Source organism: Toxotes jaculatrix, chromosome 2 (assembly GCF_017976425.1).
Source record: "Toxotes jaculatrix isolate fToxJac2 chromosome 2, fToxJac2.pri, whole genome shotgun sequence".
NCBI classification, from domain to species: domain Eukaryota; kingdom Metazoa; phylum Chordata; class Actinopteri; family Toxotidae; genus Toxotes; species Toxotes jaculatrix.
Genome location: NC_054395.1, coordinates 26,124,941 through 26,144,690, shown reverse-complemented (window position 1 = coordinate 26,144,690; position 19,750 = coordinate 26,124,941). Strand labels below are relative to the sequence as shown.

At 44.6% G+C, this 19,750-nt stretch overlaps 1 protein-coding gene across 1 annotated transcript in view; it reads right to left on the bottom strand.

Moving 5' to 3' along the window:
* Positions 1 to 19,750, bottom strand: part of itga5 (integrin, alpha 5 (fibronectin receptor, alpha polypeptide)) — a 33,841-nt gene that overhangs the window by 3,576 nt on the left and 10,515 nt on the right. Inside the window, exons 3-27 of the mRNA XM_041060503.1 lie at positions 16,486 to 16,586; positions 15,825 to 15,948; positions 15,582 to 15,643; positions 15,450 to 15,495; positions 15,217 to 15,342; positions 15,053 to 15,097; positions 14,750 to 14,793; positions 14,460 to 14,516; positions 13,792 to 13,844; positions 13,399 to 13,607; positions 12,898 to 13,089; positions 12,772 to 12,817; positions 12,185 to 12,298; positions 10,745 to 10,800; positions 10,160 to 10,317; positions 9,824 to 9,961; positions 7,265 to 7,332; positions 5,653 to 5,803; positions 5,422 to 5,514; positions 4,508 to 4,587; positions 4,293 to 4,373; positions 4,091 to 4,196; positions 3,547 to 3,705; positions 2,796 to 2,903; positions 378 to 491 (exon numbers count right to left, since the gene is read on the bottom strand). Coding sequence (XP_040916437.1) covers positions 378 to 491; positions 2,796 to 2,903; positions 3,547 to 3,705; positions 4,091 to 4,196; positions 4,293 to 4,373; positions 4,508 to 4,587; positions 5,422 to 5,514; positions 5,653 to 5,803; positions 7,265 to 7,332; positions 9,824 to 9,961; positions 10,160 to 10,317; positions 10,745 to 10,800; positions 12,185 to 12,298; positions 12,772 to 12,817; positions 12,898 to 13,089; positions 13,399 to 13,607; positions 13,792 to 13,844; positions 14,460 to 14,516; positions 14,750 to 14,793; positions 15,053 to 15,097; positions 15,217 to 15,342; positions 15,450 to 15,495; positions 15,582 to 15,643; positions 15,825 to 15,948; positions 16,486 to 16,586 — 2,531 coding nt within the window. The remainder of the gene's footprint in view (positions 1 to 377; positions 492 to 2,795; positions 2,904 to 3,546; positions 3,706 to 4,090; positions 4,197 to 4,292; positions 4,374 to 4,507; positions 4,588 to 5,421; positions 5,515 to 5,652; positions 5,804 to 7,264; positions 7,333 to 9,823; positions 9,962 to 10,159; positions 10,318 to 10,744; positions 10,801 to 12,184; positions 12,299 to 12,771; positions 12,818 to 12,897; positions 13,090 to 13,398; positions 13,608 to 13,791; positions 13,845 to 14,459; positions 14,517 to 14,749; positions 14,794 to 15,052; positions 15,098 to 15,216; positions 15,343 to 15,449; positions 15,496 to 15,581; positions 15,644 to 15,824; positions 15,949 to 16,485; positions 16,587 to 19,750) is intronic.

Genomic DNA, 19,750 nt, shown 5'->3' with positions numbered 1-19,750 from the left:
GCAACTGTCGTCCCATTTGTTGAAGCAAATATGTGAGACTACGCATACTGGCAGCCTTAAGAACTGATCCAGAACCAACGCTGATGCCTTGTCAACACAAACCAATATGTGAGACTGACTACTGCAGCTATTTGTCTCTGCAAGCCCTGCATTTGAGGTTTTAACTCTCAATGTTTTCTTTTTTTTGATGCTTTACTAAATAAAAAAAATGACTTTTTACTTTCTGCCAAACCCTAACACGAAAAAGTACACAATCACTGGTGGGAAAAGACTAATCTATAGTGCACGGTCTTCTCCTCTGCCAAGCCTTTGTCATTTGGAGGGAACACGTGTACATGTCTAGTGAGTTTGTAATTCAGGGGTTATCTCCCACAAACCTCAGTGAAGGTCTCGGCCCAGACGCGGGAGCGCACTTTGAGGATGGCAGTGGTCCCTTTCTCCAGAAGACCCACTTTGCACTGGAGCGACCAGCACTCCACATTAGAGCAGGACTATGGAAACAAGGAGAAAGGCATTAGGACAATATTAATCACATGCTAGAGAAGTTTTAAATCATATTCATGCATAGATAGCATCTAAACAATATATAATTTCTGCTAAACTTAAATAACGGAGTCACAGGACTTAAATACAGGTGAAAGTCATACAGGAAAAAGTGAAAACTGTCTGAGCAAAGATGAGAAGAACAAATAACAGCCCTGTTAATGCTGCAGGTCGAATAAATACAACAAAGAGTCCAATGTTACGATCCCTATTCCACGCCTGCTTCGAATTAGATTGAAGGAATGTCATGAGACTGTAAAAATGCAGCATGCACCACTTTCCACATTATTGCCCAACCACTAAAACCAGCCCATTTTTCTCAAGACTGTAGAATACACAATCTTAATTAGATCCTCATAATGCAGCTTGGTAAGATTAACGTTTTAAAGTGTGCACATAGTGTGTTTTAGAGCTGGTGCTGTAGCCAGACCACCCCAAGACTTGAGAGGTTTCGGCGGGTTTCCTGCGGGTGAGCATTAGTTTACTTATTACACCAAGTTGGGCAAACAGAGGAGGGGAGGAGAGTACCCGCCTGGTTCCTGTAGGCTCAGTCTTAGACAGACTTAATGAGGGTATTCAGACAGACAGAGAGCATATCAGTCCACTTCCTCCTGGTGGACCTCCTTAATGCCCCAGGGCAGCGGGGCCACAGAGGTTTGTGGAAATGATATGAACATGGTCCAGTGCCAAAGATGCCTCAGACCCAAGTCCCACATATCCTCCCTGGTGGGATTATGTGGTCAAGATCTGGAGCTTGGGGGCAAAGAGGCTGTTCCCACAACTTTAGAAAATAAGAGTTTGGCCTGACTGCACAGCTGCTGTACACTGCATAGGTTTACACTTGTAAAAAAAAAAGAAAAAAGTGCTGATTAATTTGTTAACTGACAGAAAGTTTTTCTGCAAAACATTCTAGTAAAGTTGCTGGTGCAAGCCTCCCAAATCTGAGGATTTTTCTGTTTTATGTTTTTGGAGAGTTGATATGAGAAAATGTAAAATTCTGATCAAAAATATATGGTACCACTGACACTCTTTATAAGCAGGAGTGTAGTGTAAAGTTGTGGGTAATGGCAATTAAAAAGCATCCTGTCATTCCTGACAGGTTCTATGCAGATTCTTCTAGAGGTGGTTCATCACAGGGACTTCCTGATTAATTAAAAAGACATGTTGCTGTGGGGTAAACACCTGCCAGAGGAATTTATCACAGCCTGAAAACTTCAAAGTAATTAGAATTTACCAACATTTTATAAAGGGTAACACTAAAGAAAGTAGTACCAAAGAACTACAAGATGGGAGTACTAAAACAGAAATTTTAAAAGTACGTAATTGTAAAATGACTTTTATTTTCGATTATTAGTGCACTTACAGCCAGTCCTTTGTTCTCTATGCATAGCTAAGCTCTTCAAAGACCAAGCAGGTCATTTCAAGTTCTCATACTATGACCTAGGCTGACAGCTTCATCCAAGCATCGCTAAACACCAACACACTTTAATCAAGAGACACTTTTACTGGGAACGTCTTCTCCTACTGAGGGTAGAAAACAGAAGTGCAGACACAGGGGGAACAGAAGAATGGGGTCCTTCATACTAACGTGTCATTTGACATGCTTGATAAACGAGCACGGTTAGGAGCGACAGGCGCAGAGACAAAGACCTCTTTGGTAGAGGCAGGTATCCACAGGCGGAGGCAGAGAAAGCAGCTACCTGCAGATGGGCTGATCAATAGGCCCAGTGTGTGGGGGGGCTCGGGGGCCTCACAACGCTCAAGAGCCAAAAATTAGAGAGCAGTCTGTGAAGTAACCAGTGCATCACTGACAAAAAAAGCCTCCCACGTCTTCTCGGCCTCTCCACTAATACTAAAGGCTCTTTAATGTTAATCACCACAAAGGGACAAGCTTGTGCCCTTTGACCCCCTCCCCCCTCCTTTTAACGACATCATAACCTAATTACCAAATCCCAGGAGCCTCATGTAAGACAGGGGCCAGTGTCACCAAAATAGGTCCAGATTTGTGCACTTAAGGCAACGTAGTAAAATATATTGTTCCAACCTTCAGCTTCTTTATTAACAGGTGACACAAAACTGGTTTTAACAGCATAACCACATTTACCCTAAACTGCAAACTCACGCCCCTCATTCCCTCATTTGCAAGTCACCAATCAGTCACCTATTACATTAGACTTCACCTTTTGGCCTGACAACGGTCGTTCATGCATACAACATGTTGTATTTATAGAATTCCTCTGTAAACATCTCACCAGGTTAGTCAAATGAGCGAGCTGATTCCTGTGGACGTCCCTCCTCTCGACACGGTGCTCATGGGCCTTCAGTGCCAGAATAGGTGGTTCTGTGGACGTGTGCTGGAGCTAAAGGAAGGAAGAGTACAAACACACACACACACACCACCTATTAGAATAACACTGACATGGCCCACGTCAGGCAGAAGAGCACACCACACCCTTTCTGTCAATATAAGACCTAATGTTAGCATGACCCTGAGGCTTTTTGTCATTAATCAGAAGCATGTGAGCCCTACTCCACATGGATTCCCGTGGAAATACGCTGTACTTAGCATTTCACTAGGGAAAAAACATTAGATCACAGCTAAGACAGATGAACAGTCACAGCTCTGCTCAACATCTGTCAAACTTCAAATGTAAACACAAACAACTGCAATGGACTTTTTGCCCACAAAATCCCAAAGCTGCAACTTGGTATAAAGGGGTGCATCACTGGATGTCAAAGATGAGTATGTATTTTGCTCGGTGAGGTGGTTCATCAAGCTGTGCTGAGCATAGGGAAGAGCTGGAACTTCAAAGCAGTGGTGGGCTAAGTGTCCTGGGTGGGGCTGTGAAGCTGGTAGGAGGAGGTGGGTGTTGGCCCAGCAGCGGGAGGATCCAACCGTTAATCATACATCTGACTGGGGATCGGTGGGAGACCTTCCCTGTCTGATTTTGCCTCGTTTGACCCTGAGAGGTGTGCATCTGTGCACATCTGCGTGACACTCACTTTAAGGCGTAGGTGGTTCATGTTTTTGTCTGAGGTGCAGTTGATGGGGCCTTCAGTGGAGAACTCCAGAGGGTAAAGGAGAGTGTGACCCTGGACGCTGAGGGGGCAGCGCAGCTCAAGTAGGGTGTGGCTGATCCGACTGGGCCCGTTGTTCACCAACTGGGAGATGAAAATAGGAAAGTTAAGTATGTGAAGTATCAGAAAACTTCAAGAGCAGCTTGATCGTTTCAAACTTTAGCTGGTAGCTGCTGTATAGCTGCAGGTTTGCAACTAATTCTTCTTCCCATGCTGAAGCTTTCATATCTGACATATTTCTTTAATCTACAAAAAGGCTGCCTAAAGTAGAGCGCTGTGTAATGTCATCCAAGTTAAAGTGGATCTGCACAGCCTGAGAATAAATCACACTGTGTAATCTGGACTACGTTTTCTTTGGTTTTCCTTCAGCGCTGCCCTGGGAAGTTGACTTGCTTTTATGAACAGTAGGATCTGCTTTCCAACCCAATCTGCTCAGCCCCAGTGAGTCTGCACAGCTATGGCTGATTACCTCATAGATATGTTCCACTGCAGGCCCGACGTCCTGCTCCACCCCATAGTTTTTGGTCACCTTCCAGTTGGCCGGCGGGAAGAAGACCTTATCTGGTCGAGACACACTTAAAAGGAGAAGAGGAGGTGTGAGAACATGTATAGGGAGGCACTGGGGACTTAATGAAATTCCAAAAGTTCAAATGAGAAAATCCTCAGCTCACCCTTGGAGAATGACATCAGCCTGAACAACCACCTCCAGCTTGTAGGGCACAACCTCACTGTGGGAATTATTCTCATTTTTACTGTGGAAACAGAAAGATTCTGATTAGCTAACATCGTTCAAAAGCTGTGGAAGGCAGCCGAACTGCTGAATCAGAATCCATACATCTTCGGTTAACCGTTAGTGTCTCAGTTGTATGTCCACATTAAGTTGTACCTGCGAATCTGCAGCTCGAACTGAACAGTTTTGTGCGTGTCCTTCAACCGTGGCACAGTGAAGCGCAGACCTGCCCACAGCTGCAAAGATGAAGGTCAGACATATATTAATCATCATCATCTTTATGTAAAAAAAATACTTCTCAATTCATAATATTTTCCATTTCTACCTAACCATTTCTAGCTAACAGAAAATTAAAGCAGGTCTTTACCTTGAAAAAAACTACGGACTGTCTACGTGCAGTTTACATGCTCTATTTGCAGTTCTGTTATATAATTTCAGTTCCATTTGTTTTCCACAGAATTTGAATTCATATTCATACAGAAACTGTCATCTGAAGGCTTGATTTTTATTACACGGTCAATGAGAGTGCACATTAATATTTTCTTTCCTCCTTTACTCAGTAAATCACTGGTACATCAAGTCCCACTCTGCTTCTACCTTACTACTACTACAACTCATTCACATAAGATCAATAATGCTATAACCAAAGAGCTGTAGAGATAACAAATGAGCAGATTTTATGACAACAAACTCGTGTTTAAAATGGAGAAGAGTGTCTCTCTCTCTCCCAGTTAACATCTGACAGTCTTCCTTTACAGAGCTGTTAAAGGCATGCCAGCTTATGACTCCATCACTGAAAAAGGGGAACTCTGCCCAGCAGGGAGCTGAGGGCACAGATGGAGTTTGTACTTCTTGTCACAACATTTCCTGACACGTACTGACTTTTCCTGTGCTGTTCACACTCAACCCGAGGATGGCATACAAACGACGAGCAGGAAAACATGACATGGTGTCAACTGTTCATCACCATAAAAATATGCACCGGGCGCAGTGCAGTACACTATAACCCTTAAACTCACTGGGCATGGGAGCTACAGGGGTGAAAAAAAAAAAGATACTGGTGTTCTTACACTGGTGCCAGACTTCATCGGGTTGCCCAAATCACAGCTGAGATATCGAGTCTGGTTCTCTGTCTCATAGCTGCAGGTCAGCTGGGTCAGGCTCTGAGAACAAAGAGGACAAATAGAGTCAAACCACAGCAAAGGACCAGCATCAGGAAAAAGACTAAAAACAAGAGTCCCAAGATGCATATTAGTTCCTGGAAGTTGTGGGTTTTCACTGTGTTTCTCAGTTCTACTCACCTCATTATTGCGGGCAATACCGCTGTAGTCAGCTTCAGGGGGTAAGACCACATATAGCTCTGCTTCGTACGCCCCTCCCTCGCCCTCATTCTTGGCGTTAAAAGTCAAGGTCAGCGAGTTGTCATCACCCAGGTAGACTTCCTTCCTGTCCCTGAGAACCCAACCAAAGAAAAAATTGATTACTAATGGAGTCTGTTGTCAGGTTAAATGGTGCCAGGACTGAAGTTGTGTTGTGAGTAAACAATGATATCCTTTGTTCGTGTTTGCTGGCAGGAGAGTGGGCAATAAATTGTTGTTGCTTTAATGAAACTAATAAATTTTCAGGCATTATGCTTGGCAACTTTCCTCAGAGCCAGGCTACAAAAAAAAAAATCATTTCACAGATTCATCTCACAAAGCCACCCCAATTAAACTTTTCCGCTGCGGTAATAAAGTCATACATGCTGTACAACAGAGCATTGGACTGTAAAACACTTCCCCTTTCCTTGCTCTCCCTCCCTCCACCTCTCTCCACGAACAATGAGAAATTCCACATGGAGGGCCACACAGACGCTTTTAATTACAGCCCCCTCTCATAAAGCAAGGCAGGAGAGAAAGGGAGAGAGAGGATTTCTGAGGCTGATCCTCTGCCCGGCCTGACAGTCAACGGCCTGACAGTCAACCGTAGTCTGACTAGAACTGGCATCACACTTTTCAAACCAAACAAAGGCTCAAAAGTAGAAAACACCACAAAACCTTAAAGCTTCCCTGAGGGACCCTTGGTCTGACAGGTTATGTGCTTTGGCAGTGGAATAGAAGAAACAACACTGCAGGAATGGTGGATACTTTTTTTTTTCCTGAAGTTCCACTAAATCATGTCCATCCCATCAGCCCCTCTAACTACTATTAGGCTTCCATAATTTGCTACAGAACAGACAAAAACATCAAGCTATTAATTTAATTGCACTAATCACACTTTGTGGGGCTCAGTTTCTGGAGTTGCACTTGGATGGAGCGCAGCTCTAACGCACACTCACAGCAGGTTATTCCATATGTGATGGATCAGCCATACATTTTTTTTTTTTAAAAATGGAGGCAGATGGTAGATAAATATAGGAATGTGAAATCAAAATGACAGAGCAGAGAAGGGAGTATCAGGGAGGCTGTTATTTTTGAGAAAAATGCTAACAGATTTCTTGAATCAAAGTGTGGCAGGCAGGGTGCTCCTGACGGCTTCAGAGGCGAGGCGAGGTTGGGACTCTGGCACACAGCTCCCATACTTTCCAAACAGGTCCCTTTCATCTCTCCCGTCTTTTCCCCCTTAACTGTTTGTCGTAGCACCTGTGGAGCAGAGCTCCGTCCTGTTTTCAGAGGACAGTGTACCCTTACACTGCTGCAACACTGAGGCTATTAACAGCCTCTCTCTGGTATGCTAAACTAAACAAAGCAGCGGAACAACAAAAACAGCTGTAGTTATGCTTTAGCACTCAAATCCAAGGCCCCATTTGCATAGAAGAGGTTGTTCACAGTGTACCACGTATTATGTATTATCACATTTTAATAAATTGTATTTCCTGAATTTCATATGCTTTGGGATTTTTAGAAATATACATAAGAAAATGAAGAGACTCACCCGTGGACCGCCAGCTTCAGATCAGGAACACAGATATTGTCCTCTCCACAGTCCAACAGAATCTGAGCCTAAAAGATGCACATTGGAGGTGATAAAAGTTTTAATAGGGGCTGCAGAACAGGATGATCACACAGTAGGTTCTGACTAAAAACACACTTCTTTTACACATGAGGAGCATTATGCACACGAGATAAATCACATATCCGTTTAAAGGAGACAACAGCATGAGTGTAGCAAGATGCGACATGTGGGATGACTAATACATTCCACCCCTGTCTCCCGACCACCACCCAACACGCACACACACACCTGGACAGCAGTCCCCTTTATTTACAAGGCATCATCACTGCACATCAGACTGTAAAAAACAATGTTATGGCTCAGAGGGACAATGACTGACTCGGTGAGGTCATGACAGGCGCAGACACACACACCCCTGAACCAGCTGTGCCGGCACACACATGCTTTCTGTTTGCGACGTAAGAGAAGGAAATGATGAACGGGGCCCGACCCAGAGCCCTTGCTAGAGGACACACTCCTGCGGAGCTGAGCACAAAGCTGCCAGCTCTCACCAGCGTACCACATCACAGCGCCATGTGGCAAACCGCGCTTTCACCACATGCTACGCCACCCAGCGAACCGCAGCAGTATATGATCATATGGAAAAGAGGAAGCCTGCTGCCTAGAGGAGCCCTCTGAGACATAGGATATCTCTGTTGACCTGAAAAGCAGAGGTGGGGGTTCAGAGATTACAGTGGAGGGGAAAAACAAGACAGAAACAGAAACACGGCTGGATAAGTGGATGACCGCTGAACGTGTGGCAGGGCAGCAGCAGGGAAAGCACTGCGGATTTCTAAATTGCATCCCGCTGCGACTGCGACAGTGTGATGATGCTCATGACGATGAGGATAATAAATAGAAATGGAGGAGGAGATTAGAGAGAGCCGAGCGCCCCCCTTGTCATTACACCATCCTGGGGCTCTAATTATGGACACCATGGTAACCGCCATGCTAACTTGGCCACATGTGCACTCTGGTCTGTACATCTGTGCAGGGCAGGAAAACGACATTTGCAGGCCGATCGCAGCAATTAAACAACAACAACAACACTGACATTAACGTGTGACATAATGAGGGCAAGCATCATGCAGTGAAATCAGAAGGCTAACTTGTAATATGAGTGGGTCCATTAATCATAGTCACACTCATTTAGTCAAATGTTATTATTTTAAGAACAATGCGGGCACTGATGCCCAGTTTCAGCCAGTTCTAAAAAAAAGGTGACAAAAACTGGGATCCTTTCTGGTTTTGCACAAACGCATCTCTTCGTACAAGATCTGGGAATGATGGCAATTAATAGACCATTGTTATGCCATAACTCTTCATAGCAACATGTGGAATATGTTAAGTTGAGAGAGAGAGTGAGACTGCGTCGAGCACATCAACCATCTCTCATCCTCACTGCAGCCTGAAGAGAGTAAGAACTTGGCAGTGTTAATGAAACGTTACATGGCCTGCCACATTTTCTCAAAGCGTATGTGGAAATCAGTAGGGCATCGAGTCTGATCAAGGCCAAGGCTGTGGTATAATAGTCGCCCTTCGCTGTTTATACACTGTTACATTCACACAGACTGAAGTAAAATTAATGAAATATGTTGGCAGCCTGACACTACTCCCACTCTTATTTTACACACACACATACACAGATCAAGTTTTCCCTTTTTGGGTGTGTGGCAAAAAAGGGGCTTTTTCCAGGTTGATATTTTGAGCCCAGGCTCATCTCAAGGCCTTGGGTCAGCAACAGACCACATCTGCTGGAGGCCAAACAGCTTCGATACCTGGGGAGGACATCACTGATACGGCTTGGTCTTGATCCAACAGAGCAGGATAAAGAGAAAAATGAAGAAGGAGAGAGATGAAACTACGCTGATTGCTATTACCCAAATGCTCTAAGCTGCTGGCTGTTGCTGAACGCACATATGGTGCACACTGCACCACAGCTGAAAGGATGCCCACATGTTGAGCCAGCTCTACTCACTGCCAGAGGAAAACTGGCTAAATGCCGTAAGATTTCAAACAGATGGGCAAATAGCCCGGCTGTGCCCCACCCTGAAATATCTACCAACCTCCTGTGTCTGCAGCTCTGGAACAACTCACCTATGTAGCGTTACACAGTCAAGCACGCTGAGAGCTATTCCTGCTGGGACAGCGAAGCACTCCACTTTACATATGCCTCACATTTTCATTTTGAAAACAGCTTTCCAGGCACTCTGGACCTCTTCCCATCAGAGTGGTTTAGAATTTAGAACAGACTCACTCTTTCATCAAGGACAGGAGAGAGTCAGTGGGTAGCTGGCCAGCGACAAATGATTACTCAATGTGGCGGATATTCTTATCATCAGCTCAGAGAGCACGAGTCTGCGCGTTCAAAGAACCATATGTACATTATTAGGGAACACTGCTCAATGTATATATTGATGGTACTTTCTGTGGATCAGTCCAGGGTTAGTTAACTGTGCTGGAGAGTAAATCAAGGAGCTGTAGCAAACATCAATGTACCTTCTGCTCATAGACATTAGTGGTCTGGTAGTTGAGGATGGGCCGCAGGCCGTGGGAATCAGCTGCAGCTTTTGGATCCAAGCTGAAGTTCAAGGCCACATAAATGGAGGAGAGCTTATCCCTGAAGTCCTTCTCATCCTGCAGTCAAAGAAATGCATACCAGGGTTTTCATAAGATATGATTTGTACAAAAAAGTGAGAATCCATTGTGCAAAAATGCTCCAGGACTACATAAAATAAGCATCGCAACTGGTTCACCTTTATTATTTATAAAACCTCAGTCACAGGATGTATAGCCATAGGCATAGAGGTTTTTATTAGTGAAGGGGGGGCATACCCTTAGGTAGATCTTTGTCTGGTTGCACACACGCTCGCCATGGCGAACCCTCACGCTCCTCTGGAGCGAGGGCTGCTGGGAATCCAAGAACAGAGCTCTCTTCACTGCACCTTTCTGCTTGTGCTTATAACTATCGAGCTGCACCTCCACGTGGAAATCTGGAACACATAACACACACACACACAAATGAGCATTCATGGCATGATGAATGTTCTTGACTTGTGTAATGACAGCTTTAAGAAAGACCTCCATAAATACTCTGAAGCATGCACAATTTAGTCAATGTAACTTAAACATAACGGCACAGGGAACATTTCTATAAAGAGGAAGAGTAATTAGAGATAATAACTAAGGGGCTGATAGGAAAGGGATTGTGCACAGAGGACGACTGATCATTGAAGGTGGATCACAGAATATATTTGGCATGCTGAACTCCCTTTTTTGTCATAACAAAATCCAAAAAGCTACATCACCTGCCAAAACACTGAAACCTACAGACTGTTATGCATTTAAAACATAACCAGCGGTGGCTATTTGACAGTTTTCTTACTTGTAATAAAGTGCAGATGTGGAAAATTGGCTCACCTAGGTTGCCTGGTAGGTGCTTCCCATCAGCAGATATGCAGAAACTGAGGTTGACACTGTTTTGGACAGAAGGGACAAGGACATGATGAGGGAAGCATATTCATTTATGGCGGAGATTCAGTATAAATATATTGTACGCACAAGACACCTCACTTGCCCTCACTTGTTCTCTCACTTTCTTTCATGCTCCACTTTTCTTGTGTCAGCTCCTTACATGGTTCACATTTCAAGACTTGGGGTGTAATGGGAATACAATGAATAATATGAAAAAAATGCCAAACGCTTGGAGACATGGCATCTGACTACTTTTGCCAGCCAGGCTGATAAATCGGTGCGTCTCCATTTCCACCCACTGCTGCCCCCACACACACACAAAGGAGGGTGGTGGTGGTCGGGGGGGGGGGGGGGGGGGGGGGTGTTAAGAAGGGTGAAATTGGCCAATGACTCGGGTTTCAGTGCTGACCAGTCAATGGCTGTCTATATAAGCCTGTAGCTCTCTCCCATGACATCAGCCACACAACACTGTTGAAAAGTCTGCAACCCCAAAACCCCAGAGTCCTTTTACTAGTAAACCCACACAAGACACACACAGCAAAAACTGGAAGACGTGAGAAAGACAAAGCTGGAGTGTGTCGGAAAAAAAAAAAAACACAGGAAAGGAAAGGAAAGTGAAAAATGAGACCGAAAGACAGAGAGAATACAAGGACTCCTTTCGAGTAGTAGTAATAACTTTGTGTATATGCTCCTGTGTCTGCCTGTTTCTGCACGGTTGTGTGCGCACGCTCACGGAGTCTACGTGTCCTGATGTTTCCCAGCTGTGTTCCACCACCAAACAATATCTCATTCAAAGCAACTGCAAAAACCTTCCAGCCCCTCCCCTCCCACTCTCCCTCCCATTATCCCCTCTGCTCTCCTTTCACCCCCACCAAAAACTCCTCATCACCAGGCAACGTAGCGTAATCAAGACACATGTGTATACAAGAGTTTCCTTTATGTATCAGGATCTGGAGCAAGGGGTGGGTGGGGGGGGGCAGACACATGAGCACAGTGTCAACCATGTTGAGCAGTGAGCAACCGTAGTCTGTTTCCTCTCCCCTTTTCTGGAACTGAACACTGTGCACATTTGGAGGACGCCAGAAACGGCTAACAATGCTGCTATTCAGCATGTTATTTCTCTGGTCCTCTACAGAAACAGTGTGATATGGAGACATTTTGAAAATAGGTCAGATAAGAGCAGCACTCCGTGCAAATTAATGCTGTGACTGCTGACGGAAAGGATATTCCTTATCAGAACTTCCTGCCAGAGCAGAAATGTTTATGAATGGGGGAAATGGGGAAGCCCATCTTTTTGCGGTTGGGTCGAACAAACACCAACAGAGCAGCACAGAAGCAGGGGTCACAGGAAACCGAGAGGTGGCACTGGGCAAGCTGAACACTCACCAGGAAACAGGAGTGCTGGTGTTTCCAGCAATGACCATGCAGTTCTTCTCCTCAGGGTTGATCATGGTGGGGTAAACTGTCAGGGAGGCACTGGTGTTAACTATCGGGCGCGATCTGTGGGTAACGAAAAGGATGTGGATTGAAGACTCCGACATCAAAGAGCAAATTTCCATTTTTACTGCACTAAAGGAATGGTTTGACATTTAGTGAAACATGCTAATTCGCTTAATAGGAGTTAGATGAGAAGACTGATACCACACTCATATCTGTCTGTTAAGGAGATTGTTCGCTTAGCTCAGCATAATGACTGGAAACAGGAAAATGGCCAACTAGCTCTGTCCAGATGCAAAAAAAAATCTGCTTTCCAGCAAACTCTGAAACCTGTGTTTTTACACCTCTGTTTTTATACAGATTAAACAAACAAGATATAATGTGTAAATTATAGTGAGCTTTAGAAGTGCTGTTAGGTGATTTTTTTTTTTAGCTTTGGACTGAGCAAGAAAGTAAATAAGCATACTTCCACCAATGCCAAACTATTCCTTTAACAAACTGAATGATTACATACAGTATATATTTTCAAAACATACCTATAGAGAACTGCTTTATTAACTCCAAAGGCACCAACAATGAGATCTGTGGAAACAAAGGAACAAAATTAGAAAATGTACAAAAAAAAAAAAGTCAATTCATTTTGTACTTTTAGCCTCACTCACCTGGGTATCCATTCATATCCAGGTCCTTAGCACCTCTGAGGGCAAATCCAAAGCTGGCAGGAATAGTCCCAGAGGCCCACTGGCCAGTGATCACCTGAGATGGCTTTTCCCTGAGTCCCTCTGAGTATCCGTTATAGATGTAGACCTGTCCCTGCCAGTCCTCCCCTCCAAATGGGCAGCTAATAGCTACATCTGCCAAAGAGCAAACGGTTGGGAAAAATATTACTTTTTAAAATATATTTTTATGCGTTTATCTTATGTCTTAAATGCAAAGATGTTTGGTGAGATATCTTTGGCAGACTGTGGAAAAAAGACAATAATTCCATTTCATTTCTAGTGAAATTTTAGGAACTTTAATTTAAAAAATGTATGTTTTTTCTACTCTATGATTGAAATGGTATGAATTTATTTTAAATTTCACATTCATGCAGTCAACAAGTAGAAGCAAATGCATCATGATGCTCACAAAATTTATCTTCCATTAACAATCCCCATTCTTACCATTGAAACCATCCTGGTTAAGATCTCCCAATGGTGCAATGGTGCTGCCAAATCTCCTAAATGCCTCGGTGCCTGTGAGGTGAGGTAGGCGCAGCTCCAGGTCCAGGGGGCCACGCTGAAGGTAAACATAGACCCTGCCCATCTCTTCCAGGCGGCCATCAGAACCGCGGACCATAAACATGGGAGCTCCCACCAACAGGTCAACCATCCTGCAGACAACAAAGGAAGAACACACAAACTCATTTAACTCCAGACACATTGACGCCTGAGGTTCCAGCTGTAATGAGTTATTGGTGGCATCCAATCTAGATGCTGCCAGCTAACTGTTGAGCAAGAAAGAAAGACAGTCGCAGAGGAAGACAGAGAGGGTGAGAAAAAGAAGGGAACGCTCACCCATCACTGTTGATGTCAGTCGTCGCCACTGAATACCCAAAATATGATCCCATCTGTAAACAAAAGTGTTTCCATCACTTTGGTCAATAAAAGTCACACTGTCTAAAGGCATTAACATCATAAAGAGTTGGTTTATGTAAAACAGTCACGCTGCTGCAATCTTTCTACTTGCTTTCTGCATTACTAAAATAAAGGGAGGCCTGAAGGAAACATGAAGGCTTGATGGGTTTTACAGGTTAGGCCCTGTTTGGTACTGTGTCTATTCCAGCTCTGTCTCATTTTATGAATTGTCTGTCATGAAACCTCACTGTAAAAAGCTCGGACGCTGCAGAAGCGGTGTGAATTGCCAGAGTGTAAGCAAATTCACTTGTGATTTTATTTATTCAGCTGAGTCAATCATCACTGTTTAAACAAGCTCAGTGCTTTTCTATTCCCAGAACCATTTTCACAAATTGCCACTGCTCTTTCCCCTGAATAACTGTGCTTTACAGCAAACCACGAAAGAGACCAAAATCTAGTAAAGAGAATGGTGCAAAGGAAATTATTTTTGCTTACAGTGACACAACAAATGAAGAGTTTTCATGAAGAGCTGAACAATGAAAACACAGAGGAAGCAAAGCACAAAGGAGCTTTCTGTAGAGGACAAAGATAGAAATTCTCAGACTCACCTGCTCGCCAGTGTAGTTAATCATGGTCTTCAGATCCGTACCATTCAGAATAGACACCTGCAGCACAGCAGCCACATATGGTGAACATCTTTTTATAGGTTCTAATATAAGCACAGTCTCTGGTATGGCATTCACTGCAAAAATAATTCCCACTGCGACAATATCACTACGGCTGTTTTCTTTCTTTTCCTTTCCTGCATCAGTCCCAAGTCTAAAGCCCCAGGTCTCTCATTCTAAGAGGACCAAAATGAAAGCCAAAAAGAGAGTGATGATCAAGCGTTTTTTCTTACCGAACCATAAAGCATGAGTCCTTTCGGAACACCAGCCACAAAATCTGAGAGGTGCACAGAGAGAAGAAGCAACGATTTAGGAGGGAAAATATACAGGTCAGGCCCAGCAGGAGGATAAGTGAATTCCATTATTGATGACATTTCCAGCTCAATAATTGTGTAAAATATTGTAGTTGACTTAAGTTTATGTTCACTTTAGCTGTAATGTTTGCTTTGCAATGTAACTGTCCTTATGTATTTTACTTTCTGTACGCCTCACCTAACATGGGCCATGTGAGTACATAAGCTATTTTATGGACTCACCTTCTACCTGATCACCACTGAACTCCCCAACAGCAACAGAATAGCCTGTAGATGAACAGGAAAGGAGCACAGAGATCATCTTCAGCTTGCACGGCAAACAAATGAAGGTATGTGTTAATGTGCATTAATCATAAAGGAACCAAGTATTAGTCAGCCTCTCTCACCTTGGTAGCTGTCATCATGTTTAGCCTGAACCTGTTTGGTCTGGATTTGGCCCTCCACAGACTGCATAAAATAGCCGGGGTAGTACGCTTTGATAATGTCCTCCTTAGCTGCAGAGATCACCTGACCTAAAGGTCGACCAAAGTGAAAAATAGTATTGAAAATATACTTCAAAGGGAATTTTAAGGCTTCAGGTTCCTGATTTGCACATGGTTGGTTGGTATGCCCTACATACCTTGCCAGAAGTAGCTGCCTGGCCCTCCCAATACCACTTTGCCATCCTGAAAGATAAATTCTAAGAATTACTACATAGAAAAAAGTAAAAGGTTCTCCCAGGTGTCTGTGGTAACAAAAACACAGTTTTTACCTTTGTGAAGTCTGCACTGAATCCTCCCTGACAGTACCCTTGTCCCCCTGCATCACTGAGCTCTGAAACACATAAGAGTGGCGTGAATTCATGAATTAATAACAAACATTAAGTCAAAATCATGAACAAAGACATTTCCCCTCATCTAATTCCCACATAGAAGACAGCTGTCATATATAAGATATGTCTACAAGGACAAAGAGATCAATGTCACTGTCAGATGTGAGGAGAGGTGACAGTTACCTGTGCGGCAGGGAGCATACTCCACAAATTTGGTGAAATTATGGACTGAGAGGTAGCAGGTTCCCGTAGCGTCAGAATAGGGGGTCTCTTTTTCAGTCCGCCAAGAGTAGAGAGGGGCACAAGCCTGGGGTGCAGAAAGGAGGTGGAGAAAGATGGGGATTGGCGGGAAGAAAAGGGGGGAGATGTGGTGATGAATGGGGTGAGCTTTTAGGTGGGAGATGTTTTTCCAGTTGCAACAACACCCTGGTGAACTCAGGGGGAGACCCAGGCTGAGGTCAGTGGTACATCTGGAGCAGGGTAACCACGTAACTCAACCCAGGTCACAACCCGTACTATCAGACCAAACAACTGGCGGCTCAACTTTGATGTCACAGAGGGGGGGGGGGGGGGGGGGGGGGGGCATGAAACATTTCTCTATGGTGTGCCGAGACTGGAGGTGAAAATTGGACCTGAATGACAACAACTTAATGGACAGTAATCCGAGAGACAAATTTCCAAAAAAGAACATACACATTCCCCCTGACATCAGAGTGAGACATCTCCTAGAGTAGGAAGTTTCCCACAGCCATGTGACCAGAACAGGCTTCAGAGCATCACTGGTGCAAAGTGCGAAGCTGAAACTCTAATGCTCCCCCGCCCAACCCCCAGAATTATCTCTTACCAGAATTGTGTCGCCGTGGGAACGCACGGTGGCGCCGAACCATTGGTGGGACTTGAAATCAACCTGGTATTCTGTGTTATTGAGTGAAAAAGTGCGATCCCCTGGGAAAAACACAAGAAAATGACACTGAGTGATATCACTATGATAAAGCTTGCATTCCTTCAGCTGGACGTTCAGTAAACTTCCTTCCCCTCCCTCCCAAGACCCTTGGAAACATCTGGACAATTGGCAGAAGGCAGGCTTTCAGACTCCAGTTAGACAATTTTTCATGCAAAGATGATCACAGTGAGAATTTGAAAAGAACTGTATCTGGAACATGGCCACTGTTAAGGAGATAGTAGTTTTCGTAGCTTGGCGGGGTTTGGACTGGCCAAGCTTAACCTCGCTGACCCTTTACTCTGTTTGACCACCTGGCCACTAACACTGAATCTCCCTCTTCAACACTTTGACAGCAGCAGGTGACATGACAGATGGTCTGGGGAGTCAGGTTTAAACACAACTTTATTGGAAGACAGATGTTACATCTGTGCTGCAGAGGAGAATGAAATCCAAACAAATTGATTTGGCGAGGAAGTCGCATCACCACTAGCTCATGCACTGAGGGCTGGCATTTCAGCGTATGAGCTGAAACCTAAAAGGGAAGTGCAACTGTGAGGTTAAGAGCAGCCTAAACGTTGCTGAGGAGCCACTCCACCCTGACCTTTTGCAGTCCCCAGACACATTTCCCCTCTAGAAATCACAGGCGTGTTGCAAAAGAGCAGGGCGGCATCTCTCTGGGACTGCGGACTGATAGATACCGCAAGATATCATGACCTACGTAGATGTGAAGAAAGCAGGCTGAGTGTCAGGCCTCCCTATCCATGCTTGTCCGCCCCTGGTCTTTTTTCCAAGCCAACTAGGCAGCCTCGAGCTGGGGGTGAAGGTCTGTTCCGTGTCTTTGTGGAAACAGTGAAAGGGGCCGGGGTCCAAGGAAAACATACACACTCTGGCCCGGGCTTCCTCACAGCAGCCTCCCAGTCATCTCTGTTTAAGCACACACTTCTCTCTCTCTCTCTCTTTCTCTATTTTCATTTTCAATATTATCTCCATCTTCCTATTAATTTTTCTTACACTATCTTGCCCTAGCAGCCCATGTCTGTTCAACCTTTTCTCTCCTTCGCTTTCAGGAAGCGCTGCCTCTCCTCACCCGAGGCAGTAAGCAGAGAGATTAAAGTTTTTTAATAACCAAAATGTATTTCTGCTTAATCTCAATCTCTGGGCTGTCCTGCATAAAGTTATCCATCATGGTCCAACAGCAGCCAGCCCTGCCCCCAGTGTGGCAAGTGTCCAGAAGTCCATGTGTGAAAAGAGGTGCTTTAGCCATACACGCAATAACATTACCAGCACTTCAAACAGCACCTTATAAGCTTGTTACTTTAACTAATCTGCTTTAGCAGCATGATACTTTTTCTTAAAGCATACACCTTCTCAATATTTTCCTAACTCAGGAGTCTTTGTTTGCATAAGGCCAATGCAAAGCCACCGGGTGAAAGGTAGAAGCTGAACGGTGACTTAGTTCATTTGAGTTATGTTACCAAGGCAACCAAGAGTAGCAGCAGAGAAGTCCTCTTGTGAGTCATATCGCACAACTAAGATCGGTTATCTGGCCATATAAAAAAAGAGGAATTACATTAATGTAACCGCCTAAAGGAACTAAAGTTAGTCACATAACAGCATTAGTTCTAGCATTAGCTCTGTGCCACTTTAAAAGGGTGATGAAAAGTTCTGTTTGTTGTCTGTGAGGCGACTGAAGGCAGCCAGCTGGAGTCACGTGAAATGCTCTCCGATAAAAACAGAGCAGATTCAGAGGGAAACCCAGAGACGGGCCACAACAACATGTCATCTGACCAAAGTCCCCTTGGGAGGCCGGTTAGCGCAGTGTGCTGATGTGACATGGTGCCCAGCCCAGTTTCCTGTGGGACCGAGAGTGGAGTGTGGGGGTCTGGACTGCATCCATAGACTAACTCTTGCCTTTGAACTGTGTGTGAGAGGACAGCCATTAGTGGGGTTAGAGCCTCTCATTGTGAGTGTGAGTGTGTGTATTTTTGTGTGCATCAGTGGGGTGGAAGACAAATGGCCAAATTCACTCATCACATCAGCTGCCCCTGTGGGAGTACCGACAGCAGGAGAACAGAGGGGAACAGAGCAGAGGAACAGGGCTCTGGTTTCTCCCTCTTTCCTCCTTCCCCTCTGTCTCTCTGGCCTTCTTACCCTCCCTCCCTTCCTCCCATCCTGTATGTGCCCCTCTCACAGCCTCCCCACTACCCTTGCTACTCTCTCCATAGACAGGCTCTTATCTCAATGGAAGAGGAAGTGGACAGGAGGGGGGCCTCTGGCCACTTTGACCCAATTAGTTAGGCTAATTAAGAGGGTCTGTGGCCTGTGGGTCAGAGCTCAAACACACCAAGAGACAGCGAGACCTATGGCACCACTTTGTTTTAGGAATATACCAGGTACCAATACTCAAACGGAAGATAAAAATAGTTTTGTAGTCCCTTACTCAAGCATTCATAGTGGAAAATTAAAAAAAAAAAAAAAAAAAAAAAAAATCTAACTGCCAGCTTCATCACTGAATGTCTTTTTTTTTCTTGCTCTAGCCTTTACTGTCAGGATTGGCAAAGAAAGCAGTCACAGCTACAGCAAATGAATTGCAGCAGTAAATGTCATCCACGTAACAGCTGTTTGGCACAGGCACATTAGCATGCAGATGTCCATGTATTGAGTGTTCCTCCACTGTACGGAGACTCTGCCATGATCCAGATGTCGGAACCAGCTCTGGCACTCTAATCAGCTCCTTCAAAGCTCCTTAAAAAATACGAAGGACGCTCTCTGACAACCCAGGGGACTAACGTTCACTGTGAGGCCTCGCTGCTTGCACATGACATCACTCCCTGTGGCCTCCAGCCAGCGCCCAGGGATGCGCAACACATTTTATGTTGAAAGGAAAGCAGCACAAAATCAGCAGAGCAAAGGTACAAAGCAGCAGTGTCCAATAAAAGAATGCTGTTAAACCAACAACTTGTGAAACACCCAGTGGAATAAATTCTTCCAATTGTGCATTATGGACAGTAAATTTAAGTTGGCCCACAGCGCTAAGCTTTGATTTCTCAGGAAAGAAGCCAAAAGTGCCACGGCAACAGTCCCTCTGTGATTCATTGTGTTTGTGTGTGCATGTATGTGAGTGTGTGTTTTCAGGGCACGTTCAATTTAAAGGCTTGTAACTACA